Raw genomic sequence first — 20,258 nt, 5'->3', positions numbered from 1 at the left:
CAAAAGTAAAAAGGTTTCCAAAACTCAAGTTTTTAGACACTTGACAATTTTCCCTAATAGTTCTATCTCCCATTCACAGTTTTCACCAATAAATAAACAAGACGTACACTGCCCCATAAGAAAGAAAAGGAAATGCAAGAGAGAGAGAAGATAAGGGAAAGGGAAGGCCAAAGAGGAAGAGACTTACGTGGTGGGGAAAGGAACCCATAACTCAGTTTAGTGTTATTTTTATAAAACGAACATTTATGGACAGGTCTAAGAGGAATTCGGAGATCCTGGTAAAGACAATTGGAAAAGTCTTCTGTAGAGAAACTATCCTGAAGAACAAAATGAAAAGGACCATCAGGGATCAGGCATACGGAAGAAAAAGAGAGAGTTTTATAAATAGTTAAAGGTGAACCACAACATAAAATCATGGAGTTCTGGCTGTCAGTTCATGTCCTTCACCATCTTCCATTTTTCTGCGAGAGTATTCATCTTGCTTCTAACCGAAGTGTAAGAACTCTTTAAAATGTTAGGGTATTAATCATATATGTGCAAATATTTTCCTACTATGTTGTGCTAATTTTGTTTATAATGTTTTTGTCTACTCAGTTTCAAACTTTTGTGTAGTGAATTGCTGATTTTTAGAGATCAGACTCTTTCATATCCAACACAGCCACAACAACAAAAGTAGTGGGGCTTAGGGGTGGAGAAAAGCCACTGAACAGCAATTCAATATGAAAATCTCAGGAGTAGTGATGACTCTGAATTTTTGCAGCTTTCATTATATAAGAAGACTGAAAATTCAGAGTCCAAGAACACCATAATTAAGGTATTAAACAATAATAAATAGGATGGGGACCTACAAAACACTGGGTAAACTGCTATATACTACAAAGTCAAGTAAAATGTGTTTAAAGTGTTTGAAGATGCTCTTTAAAAATTAAAAATCAAATTAAGGTAAAAACATGTTAATATGTGAAATGTCTGTGTGTATTCAATATACCGAAATTACATATATATACACGTCTCCCTATCTTTTTATTTAGCAGTCTTAGTGAGTAGTAACAAAAGCTCTGTTTTTAAAATCTAACTGCTACAGTCAACTAAGCTCTCTCAAATCCCCTTTCCATCCCTTAAGGGCATCCTATAGCTTGCCAGACATTTTCAGTTTTTGAAAATCTGGTCAGCCTAGTTTAAAACTTCACTTCCGGATAAGATCTAAATCTCATCTCCTCCCCCCATTCTCTTTCTCAAGGCCTATTTCCTTCATCATTTATCTTTCTACCACTGCACCCAAGGGATGAGAGTGAGGGGGAATGGTGGTCTTATTCTGGGATATTTTCCCCTACTTCTTTCAAAGTCAAACTCTTCTAGCCTGGGTGGTAGACAGGATCCCTGACCTTTCCCTGGTTTGGTGTGGATGTCTTCCTATAGGTGGTACACACAGTGAGGTAAGTGAACTTTAATGGCCTTCTCCATCACTGAGGACCCCCTATGATTTGGGCAGCCAAGGGAGATCCTTGTACTTACACAGCTATGTATTTTGAGATAAATTGATTGTAAAACTGAGTTCATTAAATTAGAAATTAGAATCATCAAATATTAAAACTGAGAAAAAACAAAAGCAAGGGAGAAATCTTCACTGCACACCCTCATTTCACAAAAGAAGTTTGCTCTGAGTGTCAAAGTCACATAGCTAGTTAGCAGCAGAGCTAGAACCAGAATCTAATTTTTCTGACTCTCAGTTCAGTGATCTTCTAATTTGGGAACTGATTACAGAGCCAAGATTGACAGTGAGAAACGATGCTTTCAATGTTTTGCTTAATGATAATATAAAATAACCACACAGAGATAAAGAGGTGACAAATACTTGCATTTCTGTCGACGGTGTAGGCTGTCCAAAGGGGCATCAGGATGTCATGGCTGTAACCACTCACAAACTGGTGTTGGTAAAGCAGACAGACAGTGCTGTTCTTCCAGAGAACTCTGGGTCTTCCATAAGGTAGAGTGCCACGCTTAATGGCCTTCTCTTGGGTCATAGGGGGAAAATGAAACCACCATTCAAATATACTTAGTGTGCATGATATGATAATACATAATGATACACTGATCTAATTCTTTCCTCTACTTAACCCTATTGAAAAATTATTTGTAACTATAAACTAATTACAAAGAGCAGAACTATAAACAATTTACAATAAAAGGAGTTCACTGCAGTTTTTGCCTATGAAGATTCTGAAAGATCAATGTAATACTAAGATATCACAAGACACTACATGAAATTGCTAGGAATTTCAGCAATTAGGACTTAAATTATATTACTAAAATACTTTAACATTGTCTTTATTACTTATTTTCCAGGATACACTACAGAAGGAAAATTTTCTGGATGATGTGTGTACCTGGAAAGCAAAAGTTCAAAACTGAAATGATGAGACTACACTGAATGAAACAACAATAGTATGTATACCGTTTACTGCCCCTTTTTCCAAGCATCAGATGCTTTTTTAGTTCTTTGTATACATCATTGAATTTAATTCTTATAGAGCCCTAAGAATTAAGGTTATATGCCCATTTTATAGATGAGAAAACAGCAATTTATAGGGAGTAAATGCTTTTTCAATGGACATACGGTTCCTAAGCTCATATTCAAACCCATATCTGCTCAGTTCCAAGGTGTCACTTTTCACCACAAAACTTTGCCACCATGGGGCCATCAGAGATTTCTCTAATCTGAACATTTACAGAGATTTTATATAGAGAAGTTCTATATGAACAGAACTTCATTCATATAAATGAATGCAGAACTTCATTCATTCTGCATATATGAATGCATAATTCACCTTTTTATTCCAGCAAGAAAAAGCTGTGAGCCAAGTAACTTAAGGGTCAGAGACTGTGTCAAAGTGATACTTAATATCCACATTTCATCAGCTGCCTGCATATTCTTAACTTTCATTCAAAAGTTATAAAGAAATAACTTTAGATAAATAAATCAATTTATACTCCCTTATAATTAACTAAGAATTAGGTAAGATAGAAAGCTAATGGGTATTTTAAATGGAAATCTGAGGCTCTATTATTATAATAGTGTATAAACCTATAAATATCTTCAAAATCTCAAAACACTCCACTAAGTTCATAAAGAGTGATTCAGCTTCCACTAATTATATTACATGCTGTTTCCACTGTAAACACGCCTTCTTTCCTTATGACTAATAGTCTAGACTATCAAGCAAAGAAATCTCTCCGGTTCATCAGGTGGTCCTCCATTACCACCTTATTTTGTTGGTTATTCCCAAACAATGACCCAAAACTAATTCTGTGGTTCACATTGTTGAGAAAAAGCTTGCTTCCACATCCCAGGCTCAAGACTAAGCATGCCTTACCTTCTGCCATTGTCAGATTCAACTGTGTGTGAAAATCCACAATTGGCAAAATCTAAAAAATTAATGATACAATTTTTAAGGACTGAGAAACATGCTTTCATTTTGTAATAAATGGATTTTACAGTATTCCTCCATAGAACAAAGATAAATTTAAAATCATTCTGTGCAAGTGAAAGTTATTTTTTTTTGAAGAAGAGATAAAAGAATAGGGATAACAGTTGCAAAAAGACAAAATTGTTAGCATAGCATAACACAAGTCATCGAAAACAAGAATGTACTTGCTGCTTTATAATTCTTATCTCTACTCTAACAGTCTTTATACAAGTCTAAATTAAACCTAAAACAAAATGGAAAGCATAAGATGAACTACTCAAATGTCTATTTTTATGGACACTATCAATTTTGTTCATAACTTGTCATATATTTTCATCTCCTTACAACAACTGTATATTATGATAGGAGTAAAAAAGGAAAAGTGTCATAAATCCATTTCATGCCAAAAACTGATATTTTCCCTCTAAATTTAAAATAGGTTGGGATGTATTTTAGAAAAGGAATATTGTGATTGGTTCATAAAAGACCTCACTGCTAGGATATCAGCACGGATTCTGGGATTCAGGACATTTCAGGACTCGGCTAGACCTCTCCCAGCCTGCAGCCAATTCAAGTCTCGACACAGGGGGATAAAAATAGAGCGAGAGTGCAAACACCCGGAGCAGCAAAAATAAATAATAAGACGGTCGGCACGTGTCACTGGAATTGAAAATAAATATATGTTTACTCCCACTCATAAATTTTAATTTAATCATTATGTATTTCTACAACATATGCTATGCAGAGGGTGTTAAAAAATCATACCCACTGGGCTAAACTTCTTGGGACTACTTACCGAGGGATCACACGAGCAACCAAGGCTCTCCCTGGGGGCTCTTGTGAAGGGGCACTGGACCAAGGAGCGGAATTCTTTGGGATGCTTTGGGGTATAAACAGGATTCTTTAGAAGGTGGTTAAGGCTTCCATGAGTTCCATTATTAGGAGCTGGTGTCAAATTCAGTAAATCTGCATAATTTCAAGAATGGTAAATAAAGATTTACTTAGAAATTTCAAAACTAAACAAATAGTAGACTTGCACTATGAATTTTATCTTTTAAAGCCGAATCTATTTAAGAGTCCTTAACTCTGTACCTAAAATAAAACTATAACTCTCTCTCTCTTAGGTTGTAGAGTATTTATGACCATGCTATTCTCAATGGAAATACTGATACGCATGCTGTACTTCGCTATAAAAATTTCTAAATTTTAATGTATACAATAAATATAGTTATCTCCCGTTGAATGCTTACTATATGCCGATCAGTATGCTAATATATTTTTCTTACTTAATCCTCAAAACAATTGAATAAGTTATTGTCAACACCTGGTAGATGAGTACAGGCAGAGTCGTTTCACTGTACTTCATTTTACTGCACTTCAGAGACACTGCATTTTTTACAAATTGGTTTGTGGCAACCCCACATTGTCAGATGATGGTTAGCATGTTTTAATAATAAAGTACTTTTTAATTAAGGTAGGTACATTGTTTCTTTAGACAGAAGCTATTGCACACTTAATAGACTACAGTATAATATAAATGTAACTTTTATATGCACTGGGAAGCCAAAAAAATCACGTGACTTGCTTTATTACAGTATTCACTTTACTGCGGTGGTGTAGAACTGAACCTGCGATTTCTCTAAGGTGTGCCTGTAACCAGAGTGCTTAGCTCAAGATTTCAAGCTACTAATGTAGTAGACCTAGGATTCAAAACCAGCTCTGTCCAAGTCTAAGACTCACGCTCTTGAAAATAATGATGGCAAACACTTATACACTAAAGCGCTTATTATATGCCAGGCACTGTTTAAGTGCTTTAGGATATACTAACTCATTTAAGTATACAGGCTCTCACTAAAATAATTATACTTAGAACGTATTTAAGGTTTTACAAATGCCCAGTATTGTTATCAGAAAAAGGAAGTAATATTTAAAATACAATACTCAACCATAAAAGTACTAATTTGGAAGGTACAGAGTCAACTAAGAACATATTCAATATGTCCTCCTCCATTTCTATAACCTTGACATTGCCATCCATTCAACTATTATTGCTACCAGAGGATCCACCTGTTTTGTCTACCTTTCACAACCCCAAACTCTTTTCTCTGGCTTCCACCCTGATCTGGTTCAACTGTCATTTAATGAAGTCCAGGGCCTGGCAAAGTACTGGGCGCTTGGGATGTACAGACCTCCCTACTCTGAGTGCTGTACTTTACCACTGTGCAGTCTAGTGGAAGGAACAGGTCAGTCATCAGATGATTATGTTCTGCACATTTTTTCAATGACTCTAGGTCAGGAAGAAGAAAGGTGGAAATATAAGGGTCTGTCTTGCCATATCATCACTTCCAGAAAGGTGCCCAACATGTGACCTACTTTTGATAATCCTACCCCAGCTCTGTGTTCAGAAGGGAGAAAAGATGCCTGTTCACACTTACCACACATTAAGTTATAGACTTCAATATTTTCAAAGGAGTCAACTTCAATGCCATGCTTGAATCCAGGTCCGTAGCCAATAAAGAGGGCCTACGTTGGCCAGAAAAGAAACAGTTTATCTACTCATTTCAGTTATGTATGGAGTTGGTCACCAAAGAGGTATTTTATATCTTCCCCATTGTACATATATAAACTGGTTATATTAAGGTAAGTGGAAAAATACTGTGCCCAGTGGACTTTCTAGGATATTATTTTAACACCTGTTGCACTTTTAATCCAAGGACATCTAGGTTTTTTCTTAACTGCATTATAATTCCTAACGTGACAATCAGAACAGAATGATGATGAAATCTTTTTTCAACTGTGAAATGGGATCTAAATCTCATTCTTCCCACCACACACAGTGCCGTAGGGATCAAATCAGAAAATTATTATGAGTATATTTTGAAATTTTTAAAGTGCCAGGTAAATGGAGGGCATTATTATTTTGGGGGGCGGCCGCGCTGCGTAGCTTGTGGGATTTTACTTCCCTGACCAGAGATTGAACCCAGGCCCTCAACAGTGAGAGCACGGAGTCCTAACCACTGGACCACCAGGGAATTCCCGGCATTATCTTTATTTGAAACATAACTATGATATCTTTTCACCTATTGAATTACTGGCTTTCATTTACTGTGGAGCAACATTCTTAATGAAGCACAAATACATACAAAATAATTACTAGAAATTTAGTATGAGGTATAAGTCACATTCATAAAACATGAATATAAATATTTAACAAAATTCTATTAAGTTATTTAATGTCCAAAGTAAAACAGCTACATGAAATTATAAGCTTCATTAATTCTCATTCAAGACATATAATGACAGTCTATGATTTTAAGTCTAAAACTTTATATATCAGTTTTTTCTTCAGATATAAACTATAATTTTTACTGTATAATAGGTTTACTCACTTGCATATTTGAAAATGCATTGTCAGAGCCGTGAAATCCACCTCCACAATATTTCCTTTCTGAAGAATTCCTAATTTTCACATAATATAAATTAACAATGTAAAGTCCATTCATAAAGCAAAACTGACAATCATGACATTATTTCCATTAATAAAGTAACTATTCTTTAATATTTTTCTTTAATAATTTTGTACATTTTTAATATTCTTTGATAAAAAATAAGTAACTATTGTTAAGCGAATCAAAAAAAAGTAAATAAAACACTTGTCTTTGAAAAGCATTAAGGGACAGCCACCTTTATCTTTCATTTTGTAGACGAATCAATTATAAGCAATATGGTATAAAGGAGAAAACCATTAGCATGGTTTTGAACCCTAACCGTACTATTTACTCAGCTGTGACTTTGGCGATTTAATTATCTTCTCGTGGTTTCAATTTGTCATGCTGGGTTTATAAAAATTAAACGGTTTGTACTAAAGAAGTGCTTAGAACACAGTAGATGCTCACTAATATTAGTTCTCCCATGAAGGTAAGGACCTCCTTTTCTTTCATATTCTTTTTCTAAACACTGAAAGCACAGCTCTCTAATAAAGCAGAGACAGTGCAGTTCTGTTGACTGAATTCTGGTTCCCTGCTTAGGTTTTGCTGGACAGGGGTATTTATCATCCCTGGCTTCCTGGCAACCATACAGAGTTAATGATCAAGTTTTGAGATATTAACAATACGAACCATCCAAATAATTTGCTGAACACACCAATAAACTGAGGTTTATTAATGGACTAGTATAACAAGAATGAAAAAACAGCTTTGTCTAATGAAGAAGATAATGGCTCATTATTATAAAGAGTTTTGCCAATTATTTGTCAGACTCTGAAGGTATTATTAGGCACAACTGTAACATGCAGAAGAGATACAATGGCAAGTGGTTACACAAATGTGGAGCATAAGAAATAATCAAGACGGATGTGAGGGGACAGAGCAGTGGTTCTCAGCTGGAGGTGACTCCCCTCCCCAGGGGACTTCAGGCAATGTCTGCAGATATTTTTGGTTGTCACAACTACAGAAAAGGTGTTTTTTCATCTAGTGAGTAGAAGCCAGGGATGTTTTCAAATATCCCACAACAGACAGGACAACTCCCCAACCACAAAGAATTATCTGATCCAAAATGTCAATAGGCCAAGGTTGAGAGACCCTGGGATAGACTGAAGAGAATCATATTTGTAGTTTTCATATAACGACATCATTGGAAAGGGCCCAGTGGTTACCTTGAATTACTACAAGATCAAGCTAAGTTTACCTGGGAGATTGTCAGAACTTACAATGCAAGTTGCCACTGAGGGTCCAAATAGAATGTCAAGGGCTCAATCCTGTCACTTTTGGCAAAGTGCAAACGCTTGGGTAAGAAATGTTTCAGGTAAGGTTTGAAGTGCTGGTTTGGTTCCTGGCACTGAAATTGTAGAAGGCAAAGAAAAACCATTATTTCCATATTTTCGTAAGTGTAAACTTCCCTTGAAATTGCTTCCTAACCCCATATGAATTTTTTCTCACAAACATTTAATCAGTATGCCCAACAAGTCACAGATGCAAATAACCTGAGTTCTTACTAGCGATATAAAGTACAAGTTGAATATTCCCAACTATTGAATATTCTTATTTTTCTAGAAAAATCATAATTATTACATAAGAGTCCCAGGATGCTTAGATTGAGTCACTCATTTACCTTTGTGTTATTACTGATGATCATATTTTCAAACACTCTTATAACAATTTTAAGAATTTTCTTTAAAATCTTAAGAATTTTCTATCAAGTAAAAACATGTAGTATAGATAAATCAGCACTAGGACAAAAGCTTATTTTAAAAAATAGGCATAAGAAAGACTGGCAGAAAATACCTCATAATGCTAACAGTGTTTATGGTAGTACAGCTCTAGGGTTTTCCCTTCTATTGTTTTCAGTTATTTCTTGTACTGTCATATAAATTTAACAATGTCAATAAATAAATGCGTAAAATTTTAGAAACCTACATTATTGGGGCGTGTCCTTAAAGGTCTTTAAAAACTTCAGAGCATTTAAATGTTGGCCCAGATACTCAAAAAATTAGATTAAATTCTACAATCCCAAGAACAAATACTGAAACTTTCTTCTAAATATATTTTATACAAAACTAGTAATAACAAAGTAATGGGGGAAAAAAGATACTCACAGAAAGGTTTTTGGCAATGCCTTCATAATTAACTGAAGGGGGGCAAAGATAAGAATTAAGAGTTGAATGGTATGCTATCATTAGAAATAAAAATAATACAAAAAATATATAATGTCAGACTCAAACCCTATATTTAAATACCAAAGCTGGTTTCAAACCCATCATTTAAATCAGGGGTCCCCAACCCCCAGGCCACGTACCGGTACCGGTCTGCGGTCTGTTAGAAACTGGGCCACACAGCAAGAGGTGAGCAGCGGACTAGTGAACAAAGCTTCATCTGCCGCTCCCCATCGCTCCCCACTGCTCGCATTACTGCCTGAACTATCCCCCCTCCCCATCCGTGGAAAAATTTTCTTCCACGAAACCAGTCCCTGGTGCCAAAAAGGTTGGGGACCACTGATTTCAATTATTATATATTAGCCATTGACAGGAATAAGACAGATCTTTAGGAACCACCCAACCTCCACTACCACCATGCCTGTGAAATTATGTCCTATTGTTAAGTGAAAAGGCAAGTTATAGAACATCAGTTCACCCATCTGTCATTCATATGTGTGTCCATTCATCCATCTGCCTGTCCATCTGCCTATCCATCCATCCATCTATCTATCTGTCCATGCATCCAAATATCTATCCATCCTTCCATCCACCCATCTAGATCCTGTATAATGTCACTTTGTAAAAATTAAAATGAATGTGTTTTACATATACATAGCAAATACCTGGGAAGATACATCCCAAATCTAAGTATTTATCTCTAGAGAGAGGAACTGAGCTGTGAATTAGGGGGATCTAGGGTGGAAAACTGTTACTTTTTACATACCTTGATATTCAAGGATAATTCCAGAATTTCCAGATAAGGACATAGGGGGATTTAGAAGTGAGGGCAGGTAGAAGAGCTCTGAAACTGAATTTTCACAGCAAGCCCACAGTGTACTTACTTAGTGTACTCTGTGATGTAAACAGTAACTGCCCAGCTCCCTACGATTCTTTTAGCTATACTTTACATAAGTTTGAGAAAATTATCCAGATAAAAGAATATGTACTGTATATATATTTTAATGTGTGAATGTAGATACAGAGATATGTAATTTTTACTTGAAATTGGGAAACTTAGGGGCCTAATTGAGATAAGGGTGTGGCTAAGCTTAGCCATTCTATCCTAAACATCTCTGGGGACTGCCATTGCCCGTATAGTTTTATAACAGGTTTTCTAACAATCATGTACTACTTTAATAAATTTTTTAAACACTAATTAAAACTTGTTATTGTACAAGTTAGTGTCTGTGCTTTGGGTTACTATGTTAATATATTTGCATAACTATTTTCCTGCAGGGAAATCTACTTCTTCTCATGAATATTCAACAGTATCTACTGAAACATATAGCACCGCATATACCCAAACCTAATCCAATGCTGACGACTGCCAGAAAAGCTCTTTTCTCTTTCCATTTCAAAGGTAATTGTAACAAAAAGATAAACAAAACTGCCCTTAGTATTTGCGAATTACCAAGGATGGTAATCAAAAAGAGGGGTATAATAGAGGTGCAATCAGTTCTGAAATAGGCTTGACTTTCAAAAGAATGAATATTTAAAATTTCTTGGTAGTTTAGTTTGAGTACAACATGGGGTCAAGAGAGAATGTGAAATTTCTTCTTCTCTATTCAAAAAATACATTCTCATTGTTTTTTGGAACACTTTAAGAAAGTCATTTCTGAGAATAAAAATTAGTTGCTTATAGAATTAATCATCTCTGCCAGCATTCCTCCTCATAATGGAATATTATCCTATAACATCGGTAAATTATTTTAATGAAATGACATTAATTAAAGTTGAATAAATGTAGTCGAACTTTTCTCTTAAGTTTTTATTTTTCTAGTACAAGTAATCTTGAACCCAACACAAGCAAAAGATACAACGATAACATAAAATTGTACCAAGTTCATCAAATAATATTCTTAGCCATGAATAACAGATAAGCGGTTAGACTTGTGCCCTCACATCTAGTTCCATAAAATCCCAGAAGATCAGCCCTGGAGATTTAATCATGAAAAGGAAATTAACTGATCCTCTTTAATTTAGAGACATAATGATTCTGAGGAATGTATTGTGAATATAATCATATTCAAAATTAGCATAGAGATATACTTACATGAATAGTATTTATCTGGTACATCAGAGGGTCTCAATCGAGCTGCAGGTCCATATATAACTTTAACATTTTTAATATCCCCCAGATATTTACTCAGATACACATATTTCTTACAACTGCCTTGTTCCATGCCTAGGAGAAAAAAAATCCCCAAACATGTTACAACTTTAATAAAAAACATTTAACATGTAGGACAGAATTTCTTTCCCTTCCAGAATTTAAATCAATAAACATGAGGTCAGCACTCATGACAGCTGAACATCTAATAGGTAAGACACAGAATTTCATGTATACCTACCACGTCACTTAAAAAAAAAATTTTCCCTTTCCTTCATCCAAAATTAGTATTTCTTCTTATTTATATATTACAGTATCTTTATGTGAGTGATGAGGAATATCACAGTTTTAGACTGAATATGAAAGCGTAGTTACTTTCTCAGAATCACCTAGCATATTAACTATGAGTATAAAACTCTCAACCTCATTCCAGGACTGGGGGCTTCTTTAGGATACAGCTTCTTAGGACTGTTTCTAGAAATAGTTTTCAGTAATTATTTCTGAAGTAAACAATGATAACAACAAAAACAAACAAACAAAAAGAACGTCTTTCCTATTTTCTTGTATATACATTGCTTTTACAGTCCCAAGGCTATACACATACATGTTCTAAAGGTCACAGTAAGTAAAAGTTAACTTAAAATATTGCCAAAATTAATACATACTGCTTTTAAAAGTCAGCTTTATCATGCTAGAGAAAACAGAAGCAGCACATAATAATCTATTCAAATTACACCTAAAATTTTTAGAGTAGATTTACCAAAATTTAATATTAAAAAAATTGTTTTAACTCTCCAAGTTCCTGGTGTAATCCCACCCCAAATCAGGAGATGAGTGCATTGTGGTTAATAGGCTCTTAGGTTTCTGTGAATTCTACGTTTCACTTGTGATTTATATTTAATGTAGTATTTTCTAAAGGCTTTCTACAAGAAATCACATTTAAAAGAAAGAATTAACTACAAAAGTCAGAGGAAATAATAAAACAATAATCAATCAAGTAAACTTCTGGGGGCACCATTTAACCTGAAGGAAAAATGATGCAAATTCAGGTTACCGTGATCTGAGATAAGGATGAGGTTCAAACATCTATGCAAGTTCAACTCTTTTAGACCATCCATCAGCATGCCAACCATGTTGTCAACCCTCTGCAAAGCTCTGATGACCTAAGAAAGGGAAATAACCTCATGTCATGCAGTTAAAAGTATTCATGAAATGCTTCTTATAGTTCTATGTACTTAATTTTTTAAAATTAAAATTAAAATTCTAGGAATACAGCCCATTGTTTCCATACAAACTGTATTATTTTGCATATGAATACCACAAGGACACAGAATGGTGTATGATTTTGGCAAATTACCTCTGGCTCTTCTCTCCTCCTCTCTCCGGGCAAAACCACGGGAGGCAAATTCTTGTGCAGTTTTGCCTGTGTCTTCGGTACTGTATCAAAACAGTCTAACCTTTATCTATAGTCTGTGTATTTCACTGTATTATGAAACAACCTCTTTCAACATGGTCTTTCTTTCACTCAAAGATATCCAAGCAACATGGACTGGAATTTTTAAGTATGAAGATAAAGTGGGTTTCGATGAGCAAATAATACTAGCGTTTAACTGAGTTTATAAATTGATGAATATGATTTGAAAAGCGATGGGCTCGACCTTGACTGAAGATGAAACAGAAAAGCAGGTACTTTGGGAAATCTTTAGTGAATAGAAAAAATAGCACTGGTCTTAAAACTTATGTGATCTGATAATCAATTACAAAATGATCCTTAGACTTCTTGTAGCCAAACTGACCTAGACACAGGTCTTAATAGTGAAAGAATAAAAATTATACTAGCATCTGGCCAATTGTTCGAACCAAGATAAGAACTACAGGAAACTTCCATTTGTCTAATTATGACATGGCCGCACTGACGGCCACACATCTCCCACCCCTAAGAAGGAGCATTTCTACTTAGCTGAAGGACAGAATCAAAGCAAGGGCATGTGGGTTGTTAACTACACTGAAATTACTGGAGATAGGTTTTCATGGAAAGAGTACAAAGGGTGGAGTGTGACAAGTCTCATTTGAAATTGAAAATATAGAATTTAACTCATCACTGGTTCAATTTAACACTGTAGATAGCGTAAAACAATGCTCCCAACTCTTTTTGATTAAAGTGCATCTTTTGGTTTAATAAAAATGTGCTTAATACTCACTCTTTCCAGAAATCATGGATTCTTATAGAATGGTCTAGAAACCTGCTTCAAAGCAAGGTTCAGTTAGATATTACCAGGTTTAATGAAGTAATCACTGATAAAAATGTACTTACTTCACTGCTGACTGGTCCATAAGAGTGACCTGAAGAATCTGGTTCTTCTAAATACAGAGTGTAAAAGTGTGGTCTAAATCAAACAGTATCAAAATGTAATATTTTACGAACACATTGTAAAACAGAATAGAAAGAATAATTCAACAACTGATAGTGAATAAAAGTTAATACAACACTGGGGTAACATTTCTAAAATTGCTGAGAAATGATTTACATGTTTAGAGTTCTTCAAAATGTGGCTGTAATAGGACACTAAAGAGTTAATTTGGATATAAAACATCATAGCCAATAGCAAAGTTTTCCTGTCATCTATTTAAAATATTCTGACGTTTTTATAAAACAAAGGAGTATTTTATGACAGAAATTAATCGTCTACATACCTTTCATCTTTAGGAAGCTGCAGCCACTTAAGAACAGCTAAAATTCTTTCTTCAAATGGTACTGAACTAATATGAAAGATAAACAAAATGAAAACAAATCTGTGACAACTGTTTGGGTTTAAGGTATAAATGTGTGTCTCACTGAAAATTGCAGAGAGACTAAAACAATTCAAGGCATCAAATGTGTTCCAAGCAATGTAAGAGTTTCATCTGAAAACTTAAAATTGTTTTCTCGACAAAGAAACGAACATTAAATTTTACACATATGGAAGTTGTAGCCGGGTTTAAAAGATTTGCTTCCTATACTCTACCTCAGGATCTTACTCCTGGACCTGAGAATAGCAATTGCTATGGCATGAATAACCCATGTGTCAATACACTCTTCAAAGAGGACCTCACGAAGAACTCACTCATTGATGACTCCTGGTAAAATTGGGAAGTGGACACCTAATGAGCAGACAGTTCTCCAGGCAACAATTTCTGGGCAGAATTAACGACACCTTCCTGTGGGCACAGGATTTTGCTTACATGTCTCCATCAGAGTGCTTGCCCAACCTCAAGTACACTTAGTTGTACCTTGAGAAGGTCTCTATCAGACCTTGAGAAGCCAGAGAATATATATCACTACTCTTCAAATCCCCCAGGCCTAGGACAGTGCCTGTCACATAGAATCTCAATAACCATCTATGGAATGAAACTAACGGCAAATAACAAGGTGCCCGTGTGTACCCTAAGGAATAAACAACAGCATAAGGTCACCATAGAAAATCATTATGCATTTCTTGTTTGGAATTTATGAACTTTTCCTTTCGTCCCTCAAATACATTATCGTATTGATTTTATGACATAATTTCCCAAGTGAGAGACCAAACTATTTTGCTAGTCTCCCTAAAATGATCCAAAGAGAGTTTTCCAGAAAAGAAGTTTCTGTTTTTTTCGTGGTACCTCATGGATTTTGAATATCACAGGGAGGTTACTTCAATCACTTCTCACATTAAATGGAACGTTTAACAAAGTAATTTGAAAATGCAAATCCAGGGGTACCATTAATATCTTCTTTTAAATAATATTTCCAGATACCAGAGAGTCACTCCTACCTGTGTCCCTTTAATACTTTCACCTCCTTCTCCTCGTTCTTTCTCCCTAGAGTGAAAATGTGCAGGACCTCTACTTTCACCAGGACTTATCTTATTCCTGCCCAAAGATCTGAATGCAAACTCTAACATGTTACCAGTGCTTTCTAGAAAACCTCCAGGAAAAAACTCGTCATAGTTTTACTGTCTATCTATCATCCATCTAAAACTCTTTGAGACAGAGTTCTTATTCTGACAGGTCTCATTTTTCAAACAACATATCATTCAAATGAGAGAACTCAGGCTATGATAAGAAAATAAAAAATTCTATGTTATAGGTCCTAGAAAAAGTACAGCTATACATACCCATTATACACCTTATAGATGTCTGGGAAAATTCCATTAATTTTCACATCTGATCCTGGCCAAAAAAATGTGCCCGTCTTCAGGCCTTGATATTTAGCTGTAAGCCAAATCTGGGGAAGCCAGTGAAGGAAAGTTAGGAAATTATGCAAGCATTCATTTCTTAGGAAAACATCTGTTCACGCAACCCCAATGCTTTCCTCCCAAATGCCAGAGTGTTTTTGACGTTAATAAGCTCCAGCAGTTAGACTACAAAATAACAATGTAATATGACTGTGAACAGCAGCAAAGAGAAATTAAATAATCAGAAATTAACCTAAAAAATATGAACAGTTGATAACTCCTGCAACTTTTATAGTCATACTTCTACTTAATAGGTTCCTTCTTTTTTTTTTTTGGTACGCGGGCCGCTCACTGCTGTGGCCCCTCCCGTTGTGGAGCACAGGCTCCGGACGCGCAGGCTCAGCGGCCACGGCTCACGGGCCCAGTCGCTCCGCGGCACGCAGGATCTTCCCGGACCGGGGCACGAACCCGTGTCCCCTGCATCGGCAGGCGGACTCTCAACCACTGCGCCACCAGGGAAGCCCCCTTTTTTTTTTTAGCATCTTTATTGGGGTATAATTGCTTTACAATGGTGTGTTAGTTTCTGCTTTATAACAAAGTGAATCAGTTAAACATATACATATGTTCCCATATCTCTTCCCTCTTGCATCTCCCTCCCTCCCACCCTCCCGGTGGTCACAAAGCACCGAGCTGATATCCCTGTGCTATGCGGCTGCTTCCCACTAGAATAGGTTCCTTCTTAAAAGAAGAAAAATTCATGAAAGGAAAAAGAAAAGAAAAATTTACAAATATACATATCTTTAACTTATTGACATTTTCGCTTATGTAACTAACATTTATTAAGCACTTATTATTGCCAATTACAGTTCTAAATAGTATTCTAGATTATTAATTCAACTAATCAATGAATTAATTCAACTAATAGCATCCTAGATTATCAATTCAACTAATCATCACAATAACTCTATGAGGTAGTTAACAGTATTTACAGTATTATTTACAGTACAGATATGAGAAAATTGAGGCACAGGAAGAATAATTTACCCACAGTCACACAGCTTTAAATGTCAGAGCTAAAATCTGAATTTATAACTTGCAAATGCTCTTCTCCTTCCAAGAGGAATAGCAAGACTATCCAAATAGACCTTATAGAATTGTCATGGCAATTTATAAAAACTCAAAAGGAGAGCACATCTAAATCACAATCAGAGAGAATCTTCTAAGTTAGCAAATGCAAACAAAGTCAAAGTTTACACCTGTAGAAACAGTTAGCTTTGTGTAGATCAAAATATTACCCCCAGACTACTGCTCTTCGCTACTAGGACAAAAAGGTTAAGATCAAGCAGAAAAGAGAACTGGCTCAGCATAACCCAAACCCCACCCTGGAATAAACTACATAATGATACAAGCTATATTTAGAGTTACCTGAATTCATCTCTGTTTGCATAAGGATGGCAAAAAACATAGTAAATGAAATGAGTTATTAAAAGCTCCAGGGAATCTGGGATTTTACTCTGATAGAAACAGATGAGAATAATAAAAATAATTTTAATAGATAAAACAAACAACTCACTGGTTCTCCTTTGTACCACTCAGGATTAAATTTCTCTTTACTTTTAAGTGCAAAGTAAGCATTCCTTTGGGGATCATACATTTTATTGTCAATGAGGCCATGGGATTCTGGATAAAGTCCCTAAAAAATATAAAATAGAAGTTTTATGCAAGTTTTAAGTTTTTAAAGTTACAGAACAAAATCATCAAAGAGAAATAGACAACTTTAGCTACACAGAACTTAATCCAGCTTAAGGAGAGGAGAAAAAAACAATGGGTATTGTTAAAACACAACCAACCACTCGAGATTTTATGGAGTATTTGTGTTTTAATTTATGTAATAGGAGAAAATAAATTAGGAATGATATGGATGAAGTTCTATATAAAGAAGCAGCCTAATTTTGAAAAATGTACTGTGTTGTCCTTTTGCATTGCTCAGTGAAACATTTCTTCAGAACAAACTCCTTTTTGGTTGGGTCCAAGAATAGCTTGTACCAACACAAGCTAAAGTATTAATTCTCTGGCTTCAACCCTAAGGCCTAATGAATTCTACTTTTTTTTTTCTGGATTCAAATTAAATCTCCAAACTTTGAGTGAAACAAAAATAGAGTTGTAATCCTACCTAAAGTCAGGCAAAGTGGCTTGCTTAGAACTCATACATCAAGATGACTGGAAAGACAGCTGAGAACATGTGAGTGCAGACAGTCTGGGGCTCAAATAAAGTAAGATAAAAACTAATGAGAAAAAACAGGACCCAAGAATCAGAGACTCTTAAATTGAAAGGGAACCAAGAAATCATTTCTTGGAGTCTTTAGTCACCTCTTTTCACAGATGGGAAATGGAGACCCAGAAAGTAAAGTGACCTGCCCAAGGCCACAACTAGTTAGTAGAAAAGCTAAGACCAGATCCTAGGTTTCCTTGCTTAACTACACAATGAAAAAGAAGTTATTTTTTTCTGATCTGAAATCTACTTATTCTCTTGAAAAATATTACATTTACATCTCACTTCTGTGAACATATAACAGTTGAAATGCAGAGCTTACTGTGACAATGCTGTAGTGATTGGGGAAAGTTTTTGTTGGATATACTGGTCTCAGGTTTTTAGCATATGTTCCACAGGTTTCTACAAGGGAAAAAAATTAAATATTGTTATTAAATACAACTAACAATCTGTTTCCCTCATTTAGCTTTGATACCACAGACTTCTAAATAGTACTAAAAAGTGAACCTAGAAGGGATTTACAACCATATAAAAATTCAGGGTGAATTACAAAGCAACATTTTGGATTCGAATTCAATGTTAAGAATTAGTTTTTCTCTTACTTAGAAAATCATTAAACAAAATAGTTAAGCCAATGAAATAATTATCCCATACTTATCAATAACATTAAGTTCCAGATGGACCATAATGATTCTTGCTAGATCTTTGTCTGCTACTACTTGGTGGTAACATACTAAATTATAGGAAGTAGTTATATTTTAACAACAAAAAACTGCACTAGTAGCTAAATCTGCAAAATTAAAACAAGAATGAAGCAGTAGCTGGGATGACAGTGTCCCATCCCAAAAATCCAATCTAGCTAACTCTAGACAAGTTCAACACTGCTCTAAAGATAAAAAGCATCTTCTGGCTTCAAGTACAAGAAAGGACAGAAGTCAAACTGTTGCTGATTTAGCCCTAGTGTCACATTCGTCTTCTGCCTCTACTACTGAAGAGGGAATACATAACTAATGATTCTAGCATATCAATACCCCATTGCCTGAAAATATTCCTCAGATTGGCATGTGTCTGTCTATCTCACTGTCTTCCAAATAGTTCAGAATTACAAGCTACATTCCCCAACTACCCAAAGAGAGGACTTAGTCTAACTGTGTATTGATTTCCTTTCAACTTCATGTATAGGTACCTACAGCTCCTTAATTCTGAACTCAGGTTCTGAACTCATATTTGGTGCTATGGAAACAAACTTTCCTCCTGATGATAACAAAGGGCCATATTCAAACCTCAAAGCTCATGAGCCTGGCTGGTAAGAACAGAGCCTTCCTTGCCCAAGCAAGCTCTCTGCTAAAGACTTTTTTATGTCAAATGATTATTTATAAAAACTATTTTCTTCCCAGGAGAAATTAGAAACTGAAGTTTTTAAAAGTTCTCCAAATATTATTTTGGTTTGTCACAAAAGAAGTACAATAAACGTACCTATGTATTTACTGAGAGTGACTTTGATGTTTAAACCAACCTCATATACTCAAGTCTAGTAAATAATGTTTCAGAACTCCAGAAGAACACCAAAACAGTGTATTTACTTACTTCTAGTTCAGTCCAGCATTACACTGTGGCTACTTACATACTGATCACTGATAAGCAATGTTCTATGGTTTTTATACCCATATTTAATTTTTTCTTTTCTCAGTAACCATGATGATACAAGTGATGCTCATATTACTGGTGGTTAATGTGATTTAAAACTTTGGCATTAATACTGAGAAAAGACAATTTTACTATTGCATTAGTAACTTATACAATAATCATTCAATTAAGGCTTTATTGAGATAAAGAAGTTGGAAGGATGCTACATGATACTATAAGATAAATAACAAATATTCTATATCTACCCTACTAGAAACGTAGCAGAAATATCTTCAGTTTTTGAAATGCTATTTTAAGATGTAATACATATCAGATAAATATATAAATAATTTGTCCATAAAAGGAATCCAAGTCTAAAAAAAAAAAAGTATATCTTATCTCATCCTTATATCTACATCTATCACCAAGGCATAAAAATCCTAAAATAACTACTATTATCTCAGAATTATTTAAAAGGCAGTTTCAGAACAATTACAATATTAAACACTAGTTCCTTATCATTAGGTTTAACTCTTTTTCAATAGAGGAGTTTAGTAAAACAGATTCTGCCAGTATTTTTCGAAAAAAAGACTCCTTCCTTAGTCTATCTCACTGAAACTGTGGCACTCCAATAGTAAACTCTGAAGTTACTCACTCAGCTTGCTAATAACAGGAAGAAGTCCACCCCAAGTGTGTAAATATTCTGCCCTGAAACCATCCAAAGAAAATAAGAGGGTAGGAGGCATTTCAAACCTGGATAATGAGAAAGAAAGAAAAAAAATTGTTTAAAGAAGAAGAAAGAAGACACAGATTCAGTGAAGATTTTCCACTGAGGTTGGTATGTAATCTTAGGTAAACTAACAAGCTCAGCAAACATCCTCATAAAGAATATTTTGTA

General features: G+C 35.1%; 1 protein-coding gene across 1 annotated transcript in view; it reads right to left on the bottom strand.

Moving 5' to 3' along the window:
- Positions 1–20,258, bottom strand: part of ENPP1 (ectonucleotide pyrophosphatase/phosphodiesterase 1) — a 67,244-nt gene that overhangs the window by 8,678 nt on the left and 38,308 nt on the right. The window contains exons 6-21 of the mRNA XM_030853434.2: positions 20,016–20,113; positions 18,057–18,136; positions 17,036–17,155; positions 15,403–15,512; positions 13,964–14,029; positions 13,584–13,656; positions 12,324–12,432; positions 11,213–11,344; positions 9,061–9,092; positions 8,176–8,303; positions 6,857–6,926; positions 5,903–5,990; positions 4,264–4,433; positions 3,375–3,426; positions 1,860–2,014; positions 188–317 (exon numbers count right to left, since the gene is read on the bottom strand). Of these exons, the coding sequence (XP_030709294.2) occupies positions 188–317; positions 1,860–2,014; positions 3,375–3,426; positions 4,264–4,433; positions 5,903–5,990; positions 6,857–6,926; positions 8,176–8,303; positions 9,061–9,092; positions 11,213–11,344; positions 12,324–12,432; positions 13,584–13,656; positions 13,964–14,029; positions 15,403–15,512; positions 17,036–17,155; positions 18,057–18,136; positions 20,016–20,113 (1,613 nt within the window). The remainder of the gene's footprint in view (positions 1–187; positions 318–1,859; positions 2,015–3,374; positions 3,427–4,263; positions 4,434–5,902; positions 5,991–6,856; positions 6,927–8,175; positions 8,304–9,060; positions 9,093–11,212; positions 11,345–12,323; positions 12,433–13,583; positions 13,657–13,963; positions 14,030–15,402; positions 15,513–17,035; positions 17,156–18,056; positions 18,137–20,015; positions 20,114–20,258) is intronic.

The sequence above is a fragment of the Globicephala melas genome, chromosome 14 (genome assembly GCF_963455315.2).
Source record: "Globicephala melas chromosome 14, mGloMel1.2, whole genome shotgun sequence".
NCBI lineage: Eukaryota > Metazoa > Chordata > Mammalia > Artiodactyla > Delphinidae > Globicephala > Globicephala melas.
This window is presented reverse-complemented; position numbering and strand designations above follow the sequence as displayed.